This window comes from Moschus berezovskii, chromosome 20 (genome assembly GCF_049115385.1).
Source record: "Moschus berezovskii isolate FMDL1 chromosome 20, NW_MosBer_1.0, whole genome shotgun sequence".
NCBI classification, from domain to species: domain Eukaryota; kingdom Metazoa; phylum Chordata; class Mammalia; order Artiodactyla; family Moschidae; genus Moschus; species Moschus berezovskii.
Window position 1 is genome coordinate 42,629,706 of NC_142479.1, and position 18,572 is coordinate 42,648,277.

General features: G+C 43.3%; 1 protein-coding gene across 5 annotated transcripts in view; it reads left to right on the top strand.

The window, feature by feature from the left end:
* The window catches only part of DNAH9 (dynein axonemal heavy chain 9), a 297,242-nt gene that overhangs the window by 198,610 nt on the left and 80,060 nt on the right, over positions 1-18,572 (top strand). For all 5 annotated transcript variants that reach the window (XM_088828905.1, XM_088828906.1, XM_055407299.2 and 2 more), the window contains one exon: positions 7,831-8,091. In XM_088828905.1, coding sequence (XP_088685031.1) covers positions 7,831-8,091 — 261 coding nt within the window. The remainder of the gene's footprint in view (positions 1-7,830; positions 8,092-18,572) is intronic.

The following is an 18,572-nucleotide window of genomic DNA, read 5'->3' on the forward strand; positions in this document are numbered from 1 at the left end:
GACACAGATTTGATCCCTGGGTCAGGAAGATCCCCTGGAGAAGGAAATGGCAGGATTCTTGCCTGGGAAATTATGGAAAGAGGAGCCTGGCAGGCTGTAGTCTATGGGGTCACAAAGAGTCAGACAGAACTTAGTGACTAAACAACAGCAACGACATGGTATATAATTTACTTATGTTTATATTTTGCTTTCTATCTCCACCTGTTGGATTCAAGCTCTATAAGAAAAGGGATCCTTGTCTGTTTTGTTTGCTGATGTATTCCAAGCACCTAAAACTGCCTGAATGGAGCAGGCACTCCATAAATATTTGTTTAATGAATTAATAACATTCTACCTAGTCTCTCAAACTGTATTCTGGCAGCACTCTATACCAGCACTACCCAACAGAAATAGCATGCAAGTCAGAGTCGCAAATCTAAATTTTCTAGGGAATTCCCTGATGGTCCAGTGGTTAAGACTCAGTGCTTTCACTGTTGTGGGCCCAGGGTTCAACTCCTGGTTGGGGAGCTAAGATCCCACAAGCTGTGTAATATAGCTCCCCAAAAAAGTCCAAATTTAAATTTTTTAGTAGCTGCATCAAAAAAAGTATAAAGGAAGTGGATTTTATTTTATTTTAATCATATATTTTAATAGTATATAATGACATAATTTAATAGCATTTTATTTAACCCAGTATATTCAAAATATTATCATTTAAACATGTAATCAACGTAAGAAAAATGTTGTTTAAAAAAGTTGCCCGTAAAATATTGTCCCTTTTTTTCTGTAAGGCTTTAAAAGCTCATGTGTGCAATTACACTTACAGGGCATCTCAGTTGAGACAAGCCATGTTTTAAATGCTTTCTGCCTGGAATGCTGCCAGAATACAGTCAGGGAGACTAAGCAGAGAGACCAAGTAGAATGCTATATTTTAAAGTACATTTTAAGTGCTTATTAACCACGTGTGGCTGGTGGCTGCCAGACTAGACAGCACAGCTTCAGACCAACCTGTCTCGTGCTCTTAGAAGGACTAATAGCAGTATTTCACACTGTATGCAAGAGAAGTGATCCTTGTTCAAACCTCAAGTCTGAGTATTCACTTGAGTAAGCCTTAATGATCTTAGACATTGCCATTCGGATTCTCTAAACTTTTCCGGAACTTTTAAAATTGCGTGTAGCTCCATTCTCTTCTTCCTCTTTTTGATCCACTGCACCCTGAAGTCCACAGCACTAGCTGAAGTTTCCCCAATAGTTCTCTCTCTCTCTCCACGGCGTGCTCACATCTCTGTGTCTTCACATTTGTCCCTACCCTGCCAACTTATCACTGTCAGGACCTAAAAAAATTTCCTACCCCCCTGCCCACAAGCCCTCTCTAAGCTCTGAGCAGTGTACATTCCCTTCTCTATGTCCCTTGAATTATTCATCCTTTCTTTAAAAATTGAAGTATGGTTGATTTACACTGTCATGAATTCATACTTACGTTTCTTCTCTTGCATACGTTGTGAAATACTATTAGTCCTTCAAGGGTAGAAATCGAGATTTATTGGCACATAGTAGGTGATCTATAAATGAATAGCTAGGCAGACGATAAATAAGTAGATTGATAGATGGGCAAATGAATGAACAGGTTCAAAAATCACCTACAAGCTCAGAGAGGGGATGGAGAATGGGTCTTTTGAATGGAATAATCTAAGGTGCCTAACTCTGATATAAACCCTTCATCTGGAACTATTCCTTTGATAGAAAAGGACTGAAGTATATATCACCATAATCTTGGTAAAAGAATGATGACTTGAATTATTGCGACTGAACTGAACTGACTGATAGTATCTTCTGCTTGATCATTACAGCTTTTGGTGCACGTAGTCTGGTAGGAGTAAGCTAAATGGATCTCACAGCTTAGACTCAGACAGATTTCCAGATTTGTTTAGCAGTTACTTCCCAGGTGACTCAATGGAAAGAACCCGCCTGCCAATGTAGGAGACAGTTCAACCCCTGGGTCAGGAAGATCCCCTGGAGAAGGAAATTGCAACCAATTCCAGTATTCTTGCCTGAAAAGCCCCTTGGACAGAGGAACGTGGTGGACTACAGTCCATGTGTTTGCAAAGAGTCAGACACAACTTAATGACTCAACAGCAACAAGTAGTATTAGAAATAGTAGTAATGACAATAATTAACAATTGGGTAGTAACCTAAAGTTAAACAGACTCTAGACTTATAATTTCATGCTTTGACTCAGCTAGTCAAAATATAACTTTCTTTTTCAGTAGCTGAATTTAACTTGGCCCTAGATCCATCTTTTTTCCTTTAAAAGTAGAAACCTCTTAACCTTGCATTTCAGGTTGAGTTCACGTTAAAAACTCAGTCTTTGGAGGGCACTAAGTTCCCTGTCTTGACACAATCAGAGCCCCCCACCCTGACTGGGGTCTCACTCCTCTCACTATTAACCTCAATTCTGTGTTTAATTCTGGTGCGATCATGAGGAAAAGGGACTGTTGGATTTAATCCACAAATCTATCAACCTGGAAACCTTTATTTTTTTAAATATTTTATTTAACTTTTTATTTTATATTATAGTATACCTGATTAACAATGTGTGATAGTTTTAGGTGAACAGTAAAGAGACTCAGCCAGTTGCCAGCATGAAGGATAGGGGGAAAGGATAGCTAGGGAGTTTCAGATAGTCATGTACACACAGCTTTATTTAAAATGGATAACCTGTAAGGACCTACTGTATAGCACAGGGAACTCTGCTCAATGTTATGTGGCAGCCTGGATGAGAGGGGAGTTTGGGGGAGAATGAATACATGTATATGTATGACTTGGAAACTTTTAAATTCAGTTTATCCTCGGGTTTAAAATAACCTCAAGTCAACTGGAGTTGACAGTTAAAATGTGTGATGACATATTTGTCAAGACGTTTTTTGTTTGCAAGTGGAAAAGAAAACTAACTCAAATTCCCCCATTGAGAAGGAAAAAAAGTGAAGAAGTGGAAAGTGCAGGAGGGGAGGGAGGGAGAATAAGAAAGAAAGTTTTGAGATTACATTAGATGTTTATCAAAACCCTTTTGATGGCAACTAACCAAAATCCAACTGAAGTTGATCAGACAAAACAAAATAAAAAGGAGTGGATGAATTCATATCCCTGAAATGTGAGGGATAGGGTTTAATGTGGATAGGACTGGAGTTAGATACTCATCAGATGTCCTTGTTCAGGCAGGCAACCCCCATGGCTCTGAAACCTCAGACAAGTGTTCTATTTGCTCTGCTCCTTATTTATTGTATTTTGGGGCTGCTCTGGGTGTTTGCTGCAGCTGTCAGGCTTCTCTAGTTGTGGGGGGCTGGCTTAGTTTCTCAGAGGCATGTGGGGTCTTAGTTCCCTGACTGGGGATCGAACCCTTGTCCCCTGCATTGGAAGGTGGATTCTTAACCACTGGACTGTCAGGGAAGTCCTTGCTTTCCTTCTTTTCCAGTATTTTCAGCCCAGTTCCTGGGCTGGCTCTGAGAGAGCTTTTTTGGGGCTTTGGTTTGCCCATATTGAACCAATCTATAATGTGGACCCTCTCATTGGCTGCACCAGGATCCATGACAACCATCAAAGTCAGCCCCACCTAACATACAAGGACTTGCAAAGGAGAGGTCTCCAAAAGAACACCAAGTTGTGTTACCAGAACATAGTTTGTATATTATTATTAGTTGTTATATTATTCTTATTGTTAGGCAGGCAAATCTAACAGATGTCTACTCTAGACGGAAAACATCTGTATCTAAGAGGAAAGCCTGCTTGAAGTCCAAATTCATATCAGAAACTGTTGGAAGTTTTGACTTCATCCCTGACTCTAGGATTGGATTTGTAACGTAGGCATAAGGTCTCAGAGACATTTGGTCTTGAGTATCTTTCAAGTTTGGACCCATGACCTCAAGTAATTGACTTAGGCATACTGATACTAATTCTAAGATTCTTTTCTTCCTTTACTTTCTGTGGTTGGAGGTATGACAATATAATCCCAGGTTCTTAGCCATCACCTTGCCATCCTGACGGGAGTCACTGACTAAAAATGTATTCACTTTAAAGTACAACAGTGTTGAGAGACATGATGTCGTTTGTGTTCTAGGATGAAGCTGTATCTGAAGCCATTATAGCCCCAGAATTAAGTTATGTAAACCATTAAATTTTCATTTTGATGAAAAAAAGAAAAGAAAGTGTTTGGTGACTCCATGGATTCTGAGTAAAGAAGGAAGCTATCTCTAGACCTCCAGCTTTCAATGGAGTGTTATTTGTTATTGATTATTCTGGATCCCTTCTCCATCTTCTGGAGCTCTGGGGACCTCTCTCTGAACATCATGTCCCTGGACCTTGAAGAAGGGAGGGTCTTCCACCACCATCTTACCCTCACTGGACTCAGTCAGCGTCCCCCCCACCTCCCAGAGTCAGCATATATGGTCGCTACTCGTGGGGAGAGGGTCTCATCAGTGTTGGTATCACCTCCCCTCTTAATCTTCCTATCCAAGTGTGGGAGTGTCTATGTGACAAGAAACCCAGAGTGTAGCCTGAATACTTTGAATAAGGGGGAAAGGGAAGAGAAAATATTTAAGCCGTTTATTTCAATGTCCTGTTCTACTGAAGAAGAGCCATAAAATGACCCTGAGTTCTGCCTTGTCTGTAGCCTACTTCGGATGAGCTTCCCAGGTGACTCAGTGGTAAAGAATCTGCCTGCAGATTCTCCAGTGCAGGAGACACAGGAGACATGGGTTCAATCCCTGGGTCAGGAAGATCCCCTGGAGTAGGAAATGGCCACCCACTCCAGTATTCTTGCCTGGGAAACCCCACGGACAGAGGAGCCTGGTGGGCTCCAGTCCATGGGGTCGCAAAGGGTTGGACGCGACTGAGCGACTGAGCGACTACAGCCTACGCCCTCTCATGCCACTCCGTGCCACAGCTTGAGCGTTATAAAGCTTCCGTCCACAGCACCGGTGATTATTTACCCGGGGCCTGAGGTCATAAGGCAAATCTGCAATCCATAAAACAAACAGCAATAACAACAACAAGAAAACCCACTTCAATTTGCTCAAATCTCCCAAGATTTGGAAAGGAACACAAAGTTACTGGTGTGTTTGCTGACTGGAGTGATTATGTGGTTCAATCATTTTGATTTACAATTGCATCTTTGTCCTTGTAGAAATTACTCTGCAGCTGAACAACGGGAGGTGGAAACGGATTAACCTTCCAACACGAGAATACAAGACCCGTTCTAGGGAGCAGGCCTCCATCTGAGGTTACGCAAAGTCTCCGATCTCTATGAATACACAAAATTAAAGCACATTCTTTTTTTTCTTCTGCCTTCATTTTCTTTTCTTTTGATCTGCCATGAAAAGGGAATTATCAGCAACGTCTAAGCCCCCGTTTTAGTTTTGCAGCATAAAGCATTTGAATCTGTTTGACTTGTTCTAGGAGCTCTGAAGTAATCTTTGGTGGTTGCGTGAAATAGACTTCAGAAAAATGAGAGATAAGAGGTCATCTTGGAATGTAAAGTTTATGGGCCATATTGCAAATTCAATTGACTTTTTTTTTTTTACTTTCCAGAAATAAATAGATCTAAGTCTTCTCTTTGCATGTGAACAGGCCGTGAGTTAGGCTAGTGATTCTCAAACCTAGGCAGGCATCAGATTCACCCAGAGTGCCTATTAAAACACAGATTGCAGGGCCCCGCCACCAGAATTTCTAATTCAGTATGTCCAGAGTGGACCAGAGAACTTGATTTCTTTTTTTTCCTTTTTAAGATTGTATTTATTTATGTTATTTTATTTATTGGCTGTGCTGGGTCTTCATTGCTGCGTGTGGGCTTTCTCTAGTTGCAGTGAGCAGACTTTGCATTGCAGTAGCTTCTCTTGTTGCTGAGCACAGGCTCCAGGGCACATGGGCCACAGTAGTTGCAGCACATGGGCTCTGTAGTTGTGGCACCCAGGTTTAGGGGCTCCACAGCATGTGGGCTCTTCCTGGACCAGGGATGGAACCCGTGTCCCATGCTTTGACAGGTGGGTTCTTTACCACTGGACCACTGGGGAAGCCCCAGACTTTGCTCTTTGTTCAGAGCTCGCTCTAGCAAGGCAGTCAGCCACCATCGTTTGGTAGAGACATAAAAGGTTTCCCTGGTGGCTCAGCAGTGAAGAATCTGCCTGCCAATGCAGGGGACACGAGTTCGATCCCTGAGTCCAGAAGATCCCCTGGAGAAGGAAATGGCAACCCACTCCAGTAGTCTTGCCTGGGAAATCCCATGGACCGAGTAGCCTCGCAGACTACAGTCCATGGGCTCACAAAAAGTCAGACACGATTTAGTGACTGAGCAGCAACAACAGGAGACACAAAGGCAGGCAGAGGAGTGGGAAAGCTAAATGGTTGGAAGAAAGGACATTCACAGACAGAGGCTGTTGGCTGTTGGGAGGCAGAGGAGGGAAGATCAGAAGCTGGGCATCTTGTGTGATCCTTTAGGGGTGGATGTTTGAATTTCTCTCATGAATTTCCCTCATTTCTGGTCCTACACTGGGATAAAGTTAAGAAAGTTGTTGTTATTGATCAAGTCCCTGCCATTTTGAACTGATTCTTATAGAGGTTATTGCCTGTCTTCCTGGACTGTTACTTAGACAGTAGACTTGTTTCCAAACCAAGGTCTAGTCGCTGGCTACTCAAAAGCCGATAGAGGCCAGGTTGGTGGAAAGGAAAATTTGCATAATTTGGATGCCAGCAACTGGGGAGGAGAGCGGATGTCTGTCCAAAGGCTGACTAACCCTACCCAGAAACAGTCAGTGGGCAAGAGTTTTTGTAGGCTGACGAAGGGGGCTACATGCAGAAACAGCACAGCTCTGACAGTCAACTTGAAATTGGTCATCATTGGTGTGACCAGCATCATCTTTATTAGGTACAGTTAATCTTCAATTCCAAGGTCAGTTCGTTCCCATTTCCCTGAGGCCAGTTCTCAGAATTATGGCAGCTTATGTCATGGCTACAGTCTGGTCGTTATATAGTTGACCTCTTCACCTGGTAGGGATTTCAGTATCTACACAGGATATGGCTCAGAATATTATCTGTAGTCCTTGAGAAGAAACCAAAGGTCCTTGACTATGTTTAATGACTGTGTTATTATTATTTGGTCTCCCTTCACTGTTTTCCTTTGTTTGTGCATGTTCTAACCTCTCTGATTAAATTTATTTTTTGGCTAATGTTTTTCCACCGGCAAAAGGCAGGCTGTGGACATTGCAGGGACAAGGACCACAGAAACCTGTTCTGCTTCAATCTGACTTATGGCATGCTGGCTTTCTGAGCTGGTTGCTATAATGGCTGGTCTCCTGGGTAGGTTGCTGCAGGTTCTAGGTCAGAGTTCTGTTTTTATGGTCTGGCCACTGTCTGTTCATATATTCCATCTTTCAGGATACCCAGTGGACCCTCACTTTTTATAGTTTGCTAAATCCTCAGTGCATTCCAAACTGGCCAAATTCAATTAAAGAATAACTGTTGCTTATTAGAGCCCTACTATGTGCAAAGTGTTGTTAGGTCCGTGAGGTTTTTACAAGGCACAGACACCAAGGTCAGTGAGAAGCCACCTGTGTCATTTGGGCATCAAGGAGAAAGAAAGTTCACGGCTTCCGTTGCTTAGACTCTTCCACCACATTTGCTGCAGAGGAGAGAGGAAGAGGGTGGTCAGGGTTCCTTTCCTTCCCCAGGTCAGGGAGCTTGGTCCCAGCTGAGAGCTCAGCTTTGCACCTTTGCATCAGGAGCTGGCGTTCTTCCCTGCCCTGCAGGGTCAGACCCCACCACGGTCCCATTCGAAAAAAACCTGCCACTTCTCTCCTGCAGGTGGATGAGCTGAAAGCCAAGCTGGCCACCCAAGAAGTGGAGCTGAGGCAGAAGAATGAAGATGCCGACAAGCTGATTCAGGTGGTGGGCGTGGAGACGGACAAGGTGAGCAGAGAGAAAGCCATCGCCGATGAGGAGGAGCGGAAGGTGGCCCTCATCATGCTGGAGGTGCAGCAGAAGCAAAAGGACTGTGAAGAAGACCTGGCCAAGGCAGAGCCGGCGCTGACGGCAGCCCAGGCCGCCCTCAACACCCTCAACAAGGTAGGAGGAACGTGTGCGAGCTTGCTCATCCCTCTGGGGAGGAGCAGCCTCTCCTCCGACCCAAAGGCACCCCGCCACGCTGGTGTTCTGAGGGACACAAGGGTACAGTCCAGAGGGCTTGGCTGGAACCAGCTGTCACTGGTTTATTCACTGAGCAAGCAGACATTTATATACGCTAAATATATGTCAGGATGCACAGGCTACCAGTGAAATCCCAGAGATGTGAGTCCCAAACTTGTCGGGACAGGAGGGGTCAACTGTCTAGCCTCCTCACTTCACTGATGAGAAAGTCAGAGCCCAGAGTCACAGACCTCAATGTTAGAGCCAGACTTGAACTCACATCTTCAAAATGCAAGCCCAGGGACCTTATGGCTATTCAGTCCATGGTCATTTTACTTCTTCTGTGCCATAGGACACATAGGCTTCTTACGGGCTTCCCTGGTGGCTCAAGTGGCAAAGAATCTTCCTCTAACTCAGGAGAGCTGAGTTCAAACCTTGGGTCGAAGCTTCCCAGTTGGTGCTAGTGGTAAAGAACCCGCCCCAATGCAGGACATTTAAGAGATTTCGGTTTGATCCCTGGATTGGGAAGATCTCCTAGGCATGGCAACCCACTCCAGTGTTCTTACCTGGAGAATCCCATGGACAGAGGAGCCTGGCAGGCTACAGTCCATGGGGTAGCACAGAGTCAGACATGACTAAAGCAACTTAGCACGCACATGCATGCAGGCCTCTTAAGGCCCTATGAAAATGTTTAAGATATGAGACTAAAGTAAGATGTTGTCTCCAAAGAGAAAAAAAAATCTATAAAATCAAACTTGGCAAGTACTCAGTTGTCAACAGCGTGTAACTGTGTGTCAACTAAATTCAGCTCATACACATGACCTTTAGTGGAACAAAGATGACTTTTAAGATGTGTGTTCATTGGGAGTTTTATTTTGGTTCCCTTTAAAGATACTCTGTGTATTGGGAGGTGCCTGTGGTTAGTACTTCTTCCTTTTATAGTTTTCACAATTAACTTTCTTTCCCATTTGGATGACCATGGCTGAGGGGCTAAGGGAGGAAAATGGAAAGCAGGGCATCTGGAGTTGGTATCACAGAGGAAAGCTGATGTTTACTTGGAAGCTCATTTCATTTCATTTCTTTGCAGACCCTCTTTCTGCTAAGAGTCTAGAGATACTCACTTGCCCCTTCATAGGGGCCATTTGGTCAAGGTCTCAGACAGCCCATGCCAGGTGGGCCATGCCAGCAGCTCACCTCTGCGCCACAGGTAACACCTGTACCTCTTTCTTCCAGATGGGCCCTGAGAGTGCTGGCCACCCATGTAGGAAACACCCCCCAAGTTCCACCGCCAGGGGCCTAGCCTGCCATTCACACGCTGTAGATTTCTGTAAGCTAGAACCCCAGTCCGGTGTCACTCAAGTTGCATTTAAGCTCTCTGAGTGGTCTCCTTAAAGCCCTCCTTTCTCTAGACTTGATGTGAAGGGACACATGCCCCGCCCCCTGTCCTCCCTTAAAGGCAGAGTGGGTGAGACTCAGCAGCCATTCTCACTGAAGGTGTTGAACTGTGAGTCGCTTGGTCATGTCCAATTCATGTGACCCCATGGACTGTAGCCCACCAGGCTCCTCTGTCCTTGGGATTTCCCAGGCAAGAATACTGGAGTAGGTTGCCATTTCCCTCTCAAGGGGATCTTCCCAATGCAGGGATGGAACTGGAGTCTCCCACATTGACCAGCAGACTCTTCACCACTGAGTCACCAGGGAAGCCCTAGCTGCAACATTGAACTCTTAATTGCAACATTTGGGATCTAGGTCCCTGACCAGGAACCGAACCCAGGTCCCCTGCTTTGGGAGTGTGGAGTCTTAGCCACTGGACCACCAGGAAAGTTCCTCTGAAGCTTTCCTTTATGGATTCTGTGTAGCCAATGTACACCTCACTTTGGAAGGTAGCATCTCTTGGCTTAGGGCCTCAGTACATCTGAGACTAAACTGAGGACACTGGAAAATCCTGTGATGTATCAGTTCAGTTCAGTTCAGTCGCTCAGTAATGTCTGACTCTTTGCGACCCCATGAAGCACAGCACACCAGGCCTCCCTGTCCATCATCAACTCCCGGAGTTCACTCAAACTCATGTCCACAGAGTCAGTGATGCCATCCAGCCATCTCATTCTCTGTCATCCCCGTCTCCTCCCTCCCCTAATCCCTCCCAGCATCAGAGTCTTTTCCATTGAGTCAACTCATTGCATGAGGTGGCCAAAGTATTGCAGTTTCAGCTTTAGCATCAGTCCTTCCAATGAACACCCAGGACTGATCTCCTTTAGGATGGACTGGTTGGATCTCCTTGCAGTCCAAGGGACTCTCAAGAGTCTTCTCCAGCAACACAGTTCAAAAGCATCAATTCTTCGGCAGTCAGCCTTCTTCACAGTCCAACTCTCACATCCATACATGACCACGGGAAAGACCATAGCGTTGACTAGATGGACCTTTGTTGGCAAAGTAATGTCTCTGCTTTTTAATATGCTGTCTAGGTTGGTCATAATTTTCCTGTGATGTATAGTTATGTATACTGCTGCTGCTGCTGCTAAGTCACTTCAGTCGTGTCCAACTCTGTGTGACCCCATAGACGGAAGCCCACCAGGCTCCCCCATCCCTGGGATTTTCCAGGCAAGAACACTGGAGTGGGTTGCCATTTCCTTCTCCAATGTGTGAAAGTGAAAAGTGAAAGTGAAGTCGCTCAGTCGTGTGCGACCCTTAGCGACCCCACGGACTGCAGCCTACCAGGCTCCTCCATCCATGGGATTTTCTAGGCAATAGTACTGGAGTGGCTTGCCATTGCCTTCTCCATAGTTATGTATAAATTGTATTAAATGTGAGATATGAGTGCATTTTGGTGTTTTTTATGATGTGTGGTGGGAGGTCCCTAAAAGGAAGGACCTATAAAACCCTTAAGTGGGCCTCTACCCCACATTCATAGAAAACACAAGATTTCTCCAGGAAACTTTTGGGAATTGTGGATAGACTGGGGAGTGGAGGTGTAACCCAATTATGCCACCACTTCTCAGCCTGAAAGCTTTTCTTTCCTCCTAAAGCTCTTTTTATTTTCACTGGAGGAAAATTGCTCTACAATATTGTATGGGTTTCTGCCATACAACAATGAGAATCACTTCTTGCCAAGAAGATGAATGTCTTTCATAAGATTTTTTGACACAGAGATTATATTTTCTAAGATGAGCTGAGTCCAAATTCTGGCTGTACTGTTCACTGTGTGTGACCCTAGGAATGACTTTATGTTCTCTGAGTCTCTGTTTCCTCACCTGTAAAGTAGAGGTGGTAGTAATATAGTCCCCATCAGGTTGTGAAGGACAGGGAAGCCTGGCGTGCCGCAGTCCATGGGGTCTCAAAGAGTCGGACATGACTGAGCCACTGAACAGCAACAACAGGTTGTCATAAGGATTCGATTAGATAACGCATGAGAAGTATCACTAGCTAACAGAGGGCAGCCATTCAGTTTGTTGCGGTTGATGATGTCTTTATAACAGTGTTATCTCTTCTGTTTCCACAGGCTGGAAACAGTGAGAACCCATGAATACTCTTGGTTAATTTTATGGCTGATTAGTTAGGTGACCTTTGCTGGTAGAAATAACAGAAGTGACGGGATCAGATTCAGAAAAAAGCACTGGATTTGAGGCCTAGATACCTCTGCCACAAAGAAAGGGAAACTCGTTTTTCTAAAGGCATGATGTTTTCTTAATAATTTTATTTATTCACTTATTTTTGTCCATGCTGGGTCTTCATTTCTTCTCAGGCTACTCTGGTTGCGGTCGGCAGGTTTCTCAACTGCGTGGCTGCTTTTGCTGCGGAGCACAGGCTCTAGGGCAGGCAGACTCGGTAGTTCTGGTTCCTGGGCTCTAGAGCACAGGCTCAATTGTTGGGGCTCATGGGCTTAGCTGCTCCCCGACCTGTGGGATCTTCCCGGATTAGGGATTGAACCCCTGTCTCCTTCATTGACAGGCAGACTTCTTACCACTGGGCCACCAGCAAAGCCCATGAAAATCATTTTTAATGAATGCCTACTATGTATGGTAGCTCAGTGGTAAAGAATCCACCTGCCAATGTAGGAGATGAGGATTCTATCCCTGGGTTAGGAAGATCCCCTGGAGGAGAAAATGGCAACTTGCTCCAGTATTCTTGCTTGGAAAATCCCATGGACAGAAGAGCCCGGCCAACTGCAGTCCATGGGGTCACAAAGAGTTGGACACAACTTAGTGAACTAAACAGCAACTACTGTGTGCCAGATAACATGATGGGTACTGTCTTCAAACTAGCTGTGGAGCCTCACACACCTGTCACTGAATTTCTTCATCCCTCACAATGACATATAATGTTATCTTAGCTTCAAGTGTACAACATAACGATTCGATATATACAAATATATTGTGAAGTGATCATGACACTAGGTCTGGTTAGCATGTATCACCATGCATAGTTGCAATTTTTTCTTGTGTTTTGTTTTTTCTTCTTTTTTTAAGATTTACTCTCTTAGCAACTTTCAAATATACAACACAGTTAGCTATACACTACATCCCCAGGACTTATTTATTTTAAACCTGGAAGTTTGTAACTTTTTAACCACCCCCACCCATTTCTCCCAGACCCCACCCCCTGCTCAAAGAAGTAGAATGGATCAGATTGTACCACACAGAACAGGGGAGATGTTTCTTCACGAACACAAGGACCCCTTGAGTATCCTCAAATTTTTTTTTGCATCCACAGGACTCTGGTATTTAAGGACCGCATTCCTATTTTCTCATCATTTTCAAAGTTAACAATGAAGTTTTAGTTAATACATAAAGAACACCTGTAAATCAGAGCATAGTAGTAAGTCCCTGTACATTTTAAGTCTCTGCTTTGGCAGTTTTATTTCACTTTTATAGCTAAACTGAAGCAAATCCAGTATAGCTTTTCCTGCCCTAGTTGAAGAATGGTTTTGCTTACAATTTCATGGCTTCTTTTTTTTCTCCTTGCAGAGTTACTTGAAATTTTCTATTTATTTCCTATGCATTTTATCCAGTAAACTTATTTTTTATTATACAAATAACATATAATGGCACTTTTATCATTACAATAATTCAAAGAGTACAGAATATACAGGATGAAACATAAAGTCACCCTTCTTCCACTCCACCCCCAGTCCTCTTCTAAGACAGCACTCCTGGAAAAGCTTGAGCTGTATCTCATCCAGCAATCTTTCTGTGTATTTATATCTGTGCAAATCCACATATGAAATACACTAGGTCTTCCCTGGTGGCTCAGACAGTAAAGAATTCACCTGCAATACAGGAGACCCAAGTTCAATCCCTGGGTCAGGAAGATCCCCTGGAAAAGGGAATGGCAACCCTCTCCAGTATTCTTGCCTGGAGAATTCCCTGGACAGAGGAACCTGGTGGGCTACAGTCCAGTGGGTCACAAAGAGTCAGGCATGACTGAGGGACTAACACCTAGGGCTTCCCTGGAGGCTCAGACTTCAGTGCAGGAGATTTGTGTTTATAGAATGATATATTTTATATGCACTGCATCATATGTTTATATGCATATAAAATATATCATATTTTAAATACAAATAGATAATGACAACTTACTCTTTCTCATGAAACAAGACTGTGTCACACCAGTACATACATTGAAACCTTATTTATTTAATGCTTTGTAGTATTCCAGGCTATAACGTACTCTATTTCTTTTAGCTATTTACTCTTGAGTGTCTAATTAGTTTCTTTTTCTCTAATACAAATATTCTTGTGCATACATCTTTACTCCATATGTTCAAATAGTTCTCTGGGCCAAATAGGAAATACAATTGTTTGAGAGAACAACATGGCAGGTTGAATCATACCTTCTCCACCCCCTCAAAATACCCACCTCCTAACCTCTGGGACCTGTGGATTTTACTTCATATGGTGACTCTGTGGGTGTGATTAAATCAAGGATCTCGCAGTGGGGAGATGATGCTGGATTATCCAGTGAAAGTGAGAGTGTTAGTCGCTCAGTCATGTCCAGCTCTTTTTGACCCCATGGACTGTAGCCCACCAGGCTCGTCTGTCCATACAATTCTAGAGGCAAGAATACTGGAATGGGTTACCATTCATTTCTCCAGGGGATCTTCCCCATTCAGGGATCAATCCCAGGTCTCCTGCATTGCAGGCCAATTCTTAACCATCTGAGCCACCAGGGAAGCCCCAAGCTGGGTCCTAAATGGCATCACAAGGATCCAAAGAAGAAGGAGACAGGAAGGTCGGAAGAAGAAGGCAGTATGATGGTGGGAGCAGAGCGGGCAGACACAGCTCATTTGATGTAGAACCTTGAGCCAAGGAGTGAGGCTGGCTCTGGAAACTGGGAACATAAAGGATCAGACTCTCTGCTCCAGCCTCCAGAAAGAACCAGCCTCTCCAACATCTTCGGCTTAGGAATCCTGACCTCCAGAATAGGAAGATTGTACGTTCACGTTGAATCACTGTGTTTATGGTAATTTCTTACAGAAGCAATGTGTATACTCAGTTGCTCTAGTCCTATCTGACTCTTTGCAACCCCGGGAACTGTAGCCCACCAGGCTCCTCGGTCCGTGGGAGTCTCTAGGCAAGAATACTGGAGTGGGTTACCATGCCTTCTTCCACGGGATCTTCCTAACCCAGAGGTTGAGCCCCTGTCGCTTATGTCTCTTGGATTAGCAGGTGGCTTTGTGGCTCAGACAGTAAAGCATCTGCCTACATTATAGGTCAGTGTTCAATCCCTGGGTCAGGAAGTTCCCCTGGAGAAGGAAATGGCAACCCACTCCAGTATGCTTGCCTGGAAAATCCCAGTAGGCTACAGTCCATGGGGTCGCAGAGTCGGACATGACTGAGCACCTTCACTTCACTTCTTTGCCACAAATGCCACCTGGGAAGCCCCACAGAAGCAACAGGAAGCTCTAACAATAGTTCTCTTTTTTATATAAATAATGCTCAATTTCTATCCAAAATAGCTACTCTTGTTTATAGTTGTAAGCACTGCTTTCCCCCACATCCTTGCCAGTCTTAAGTATTTTCAGTCATTCTAATTTTTCTCATTAAGAACACAAGAATTTTTTCATTTAAAAAATTTATGAATGGTTTGATTCTAATACTTAGATTACTTCCTTCATTATTTGCTCAGATTCTTTGTCCATTTTCTGATGAGATTGTTTCCCTTTTCTTTATTGATTTATAGGGTTTTTAAGATAAATTGTTACTATATGTCTTGTCACATATGTTGTAAATATTTTCTTCCTGTCATTTGACTTGTAACTTAATATTCCATTCCGTTCCGTCGCTCAGTCATGTCCGACGCTTTGCGACCCCGTGGACGGTAGCCTACCAGGCTTCTCCATCCATGGGATTCTCCAGGCAATAATACTGGAGTGGGTTACCGTTTCCTTCTCCAGGGGATCTTCCCGACCCAGGGATCGAACCCGGGTCTCCCGCATTGGAGGCAGATGCTTTAACCTCTGAGCCACCAGGGAAGCCCCTGGTTAACTTAATATTAACAAGTTATATAAAAGGTATATTTTATAACTAAATGATTTTGAGAATTCTAGGGTTACAGAGTTCAACAGAGTTCTTTCCTACAGGACTTTTTAAGACCTTTATTATATGATAAGCTTGATACTAAAACTGATAGAAATAGCACAAGAAAATAAAACCTCAGATTATACAAATTTATGAGTAGTGATTTACGATATCCATATAAAATGCTGGTAAATCAAGCCTAGCAATTTAGTCAAACAACAGTATGCTACCAACCAAAGTTTTGCCTATGTAAGGCTATTCCTGTAAATATACCCAACCATCGATCAAAGAAGAATAGCTTTGGGGGACTTCCTTATGGTCCAGTGGTTAAGACTTCACTTTCCAATGCAGGGAGTGTGAGTTCTATCCCTGGTCTGGGAGTTAAGATCCCAAATGCCTCGAGGCCAAAAAACCAAAACATGAAACAGAAGTAATATTGTAACAGATTTAGTAAAGACTTTAAAAATGGTCCACATTAAAAAAAAGGCAAAAAATTCTGTAGTTAGAGAAATGTCAAAAATGATACCTAACGCAATTCAACATCCATTCCTATTAAAACTCTCAGTATAGTAGGAACAAAAGGATATTTGGATAATTTGCTAACACATAGCAATCAATCCCTCTGTCCATGCGATTTTCTAGGCAAGAGTACTGGAGTGGTTTGCCATTGCCTTCTCCGGACAGAGGAGCCTGGTGGGCTGCAGTCCATGGGGTCGGGTCGGACACGACTGAGCGACTTCACTTTCACTTTTCACTTTCACGCATTGGAGAAGGAAATGGCAACCCACTCCAGTGTTCTTGCCTGGAGAATCCCATGGGCGGCGGAGCCTGGTCAGCTGCCATCTATGGCGTCAGACAGAGTCGGACACGACTGAAGCGACTTAGCAGCAGCAGCAGCAGCAATCAATCCCAGTCCAAGTATGAAACATCCCGTCTAATGGGCGCGCATTAGCAGAATTCCCATTAGCAAAGAAAAAGCACAATAATGACCCCCTTTGCTTCTATTATAAAACAATTGCCCTAAAGTTTCTAGTCAATGCAATGATAAATGAAAAATGGTAATCGTGCAAATGTTGTAAAGTAGCAGACAAATGTGTTATTATTCATAGATGTCATAAAAATATAATAAAACAAATAAAAGGGGAGGGTTAAGGGCCCATTACAAAATTTAATAGCTTTCCTAGTATCAGCAGTAACCAGTTAGAATATATAATATTTTCAAGATAGCAACCAAAACTCTTGGTACAAGTAAACATAAATAAATTTATTGAAACTATGTGAAGAAAATTGCATATCTTTGTTGAGGAGTGTAAAATAAGATATGAATAGGGAAATAGATGTACCAAGTTTGTGTAAGGCAAGATTTAACATTTTAAGGATGTCACTATTCCTCAAATACTTTATATGTTAAATCAGTCTAATTTGACTCTGATTTGGGGCTTACTTATTTCTAATTTCATTAAAAATTATCATTTAAGCAGCTATTAAAATTTTAATACCCTAAATACTTAACAATATGGAGTTGGCTAAATTATGGCTCATCTAAATGGTAGAAAATTGCACATACTTTATTTAAAATCATATTTTGCAAAAATAATTCATAACATGAAAGAGTTTAAGATACAATTTTCAGTGAAAGCCAGATTCAAAAAAATAATGTAAACAGTGATTGTATATGTATATGTATGTACATGTATGTGTGCATGTGTGTATGTTAAGTCACTTCAGTCGTGTCTGACTCTTTGTGAACCTATGGACTGTAGCCCGCCAGGCTGCCCTGTCCGTGGGATTTTCCAGGCAAGGATACTGGAGTCGGTTGCCATGCCCTCCTCCAAAGGATCTTCCCAGTCCAGGGGTCGAACTCGCGTCTCTTATGTCTCCTGCATTGGCAGGTGGATTCTTTACCACTAATGCCACCTGGGAAGTCTACATATATGTATATGTGTATATAACTGAATGAGCCAGACATATACCACATTCATATATGTTCACACTGTATTCACTCATCATCTTTCTTTTCTGTGCGTGCCTGTTTGTTAGTTTGTTAAGCATACATAACGAAACGTACCAGGCCAGTGTTTATCTCTGGGCAATAAAAGGATGAGTGAGTCTGGTTTTCATCTTCATCTTTGCTAAATATTTCACAATAAATATGCATTATTTTACTGCTGCTGCTGCTAAGTCACTTCAGTCGTGTCCGACTCTGTGCAACCCCATAGACAGCAGCCCACAGGGCTCCCCTGTCCCTGGGATTCTCCAGGCAAGAACACTGGAGTGGGTTGCCATTTCCTTCTCCAATGCATGAAAGTGAAAAGTGAAAGTGAAGTCTCTCAGTCGTGTCCGATTCTTCGTGACCCTATGGACTGCAGCCCACCAGGCTCCTCTGTCCATGGGTTCAGTTCAGTTCAGTTCAGTGGTGAACAATAAGAAAGAAACTGTAAAAGAACTAGGAAAGTTACTATACTGTCACATCATCTTAATATATATGAGAGACCCTTCTTACCATAAAAACAAAGGATGATAGCATGATGTCATCTGGGAAAGGATTATTCAATTTAGCTGTAGGAAAACTAAATTTCTACCTGTCACCGAATATCTTCAACAAAATTTTTAAATTAAAAAAGGAGTATTCTCTCACGCGCGCGGGTGTGTGTATGTGTGTGTGTGTGTGAATCGAGCTGGAACTGGCATTCGTGCCTGCCCTCTCCCCACTCATTTACTCTCTGCCCTTTCCCCTCCTGAAACAGCAGGTTTTCTCAGTGGTCCTTCCAGAACCCCCTCCCTGGTCAAGTGATACCACCATGCTTCAAGAATCCACTAGCCTGCTAGCCCTGCTTTTTGCTTTTCTTCAGAGCGCTTCTCACTCTCTAATATACCAAAGATTGACCCTTTTGTGTCCGTTCC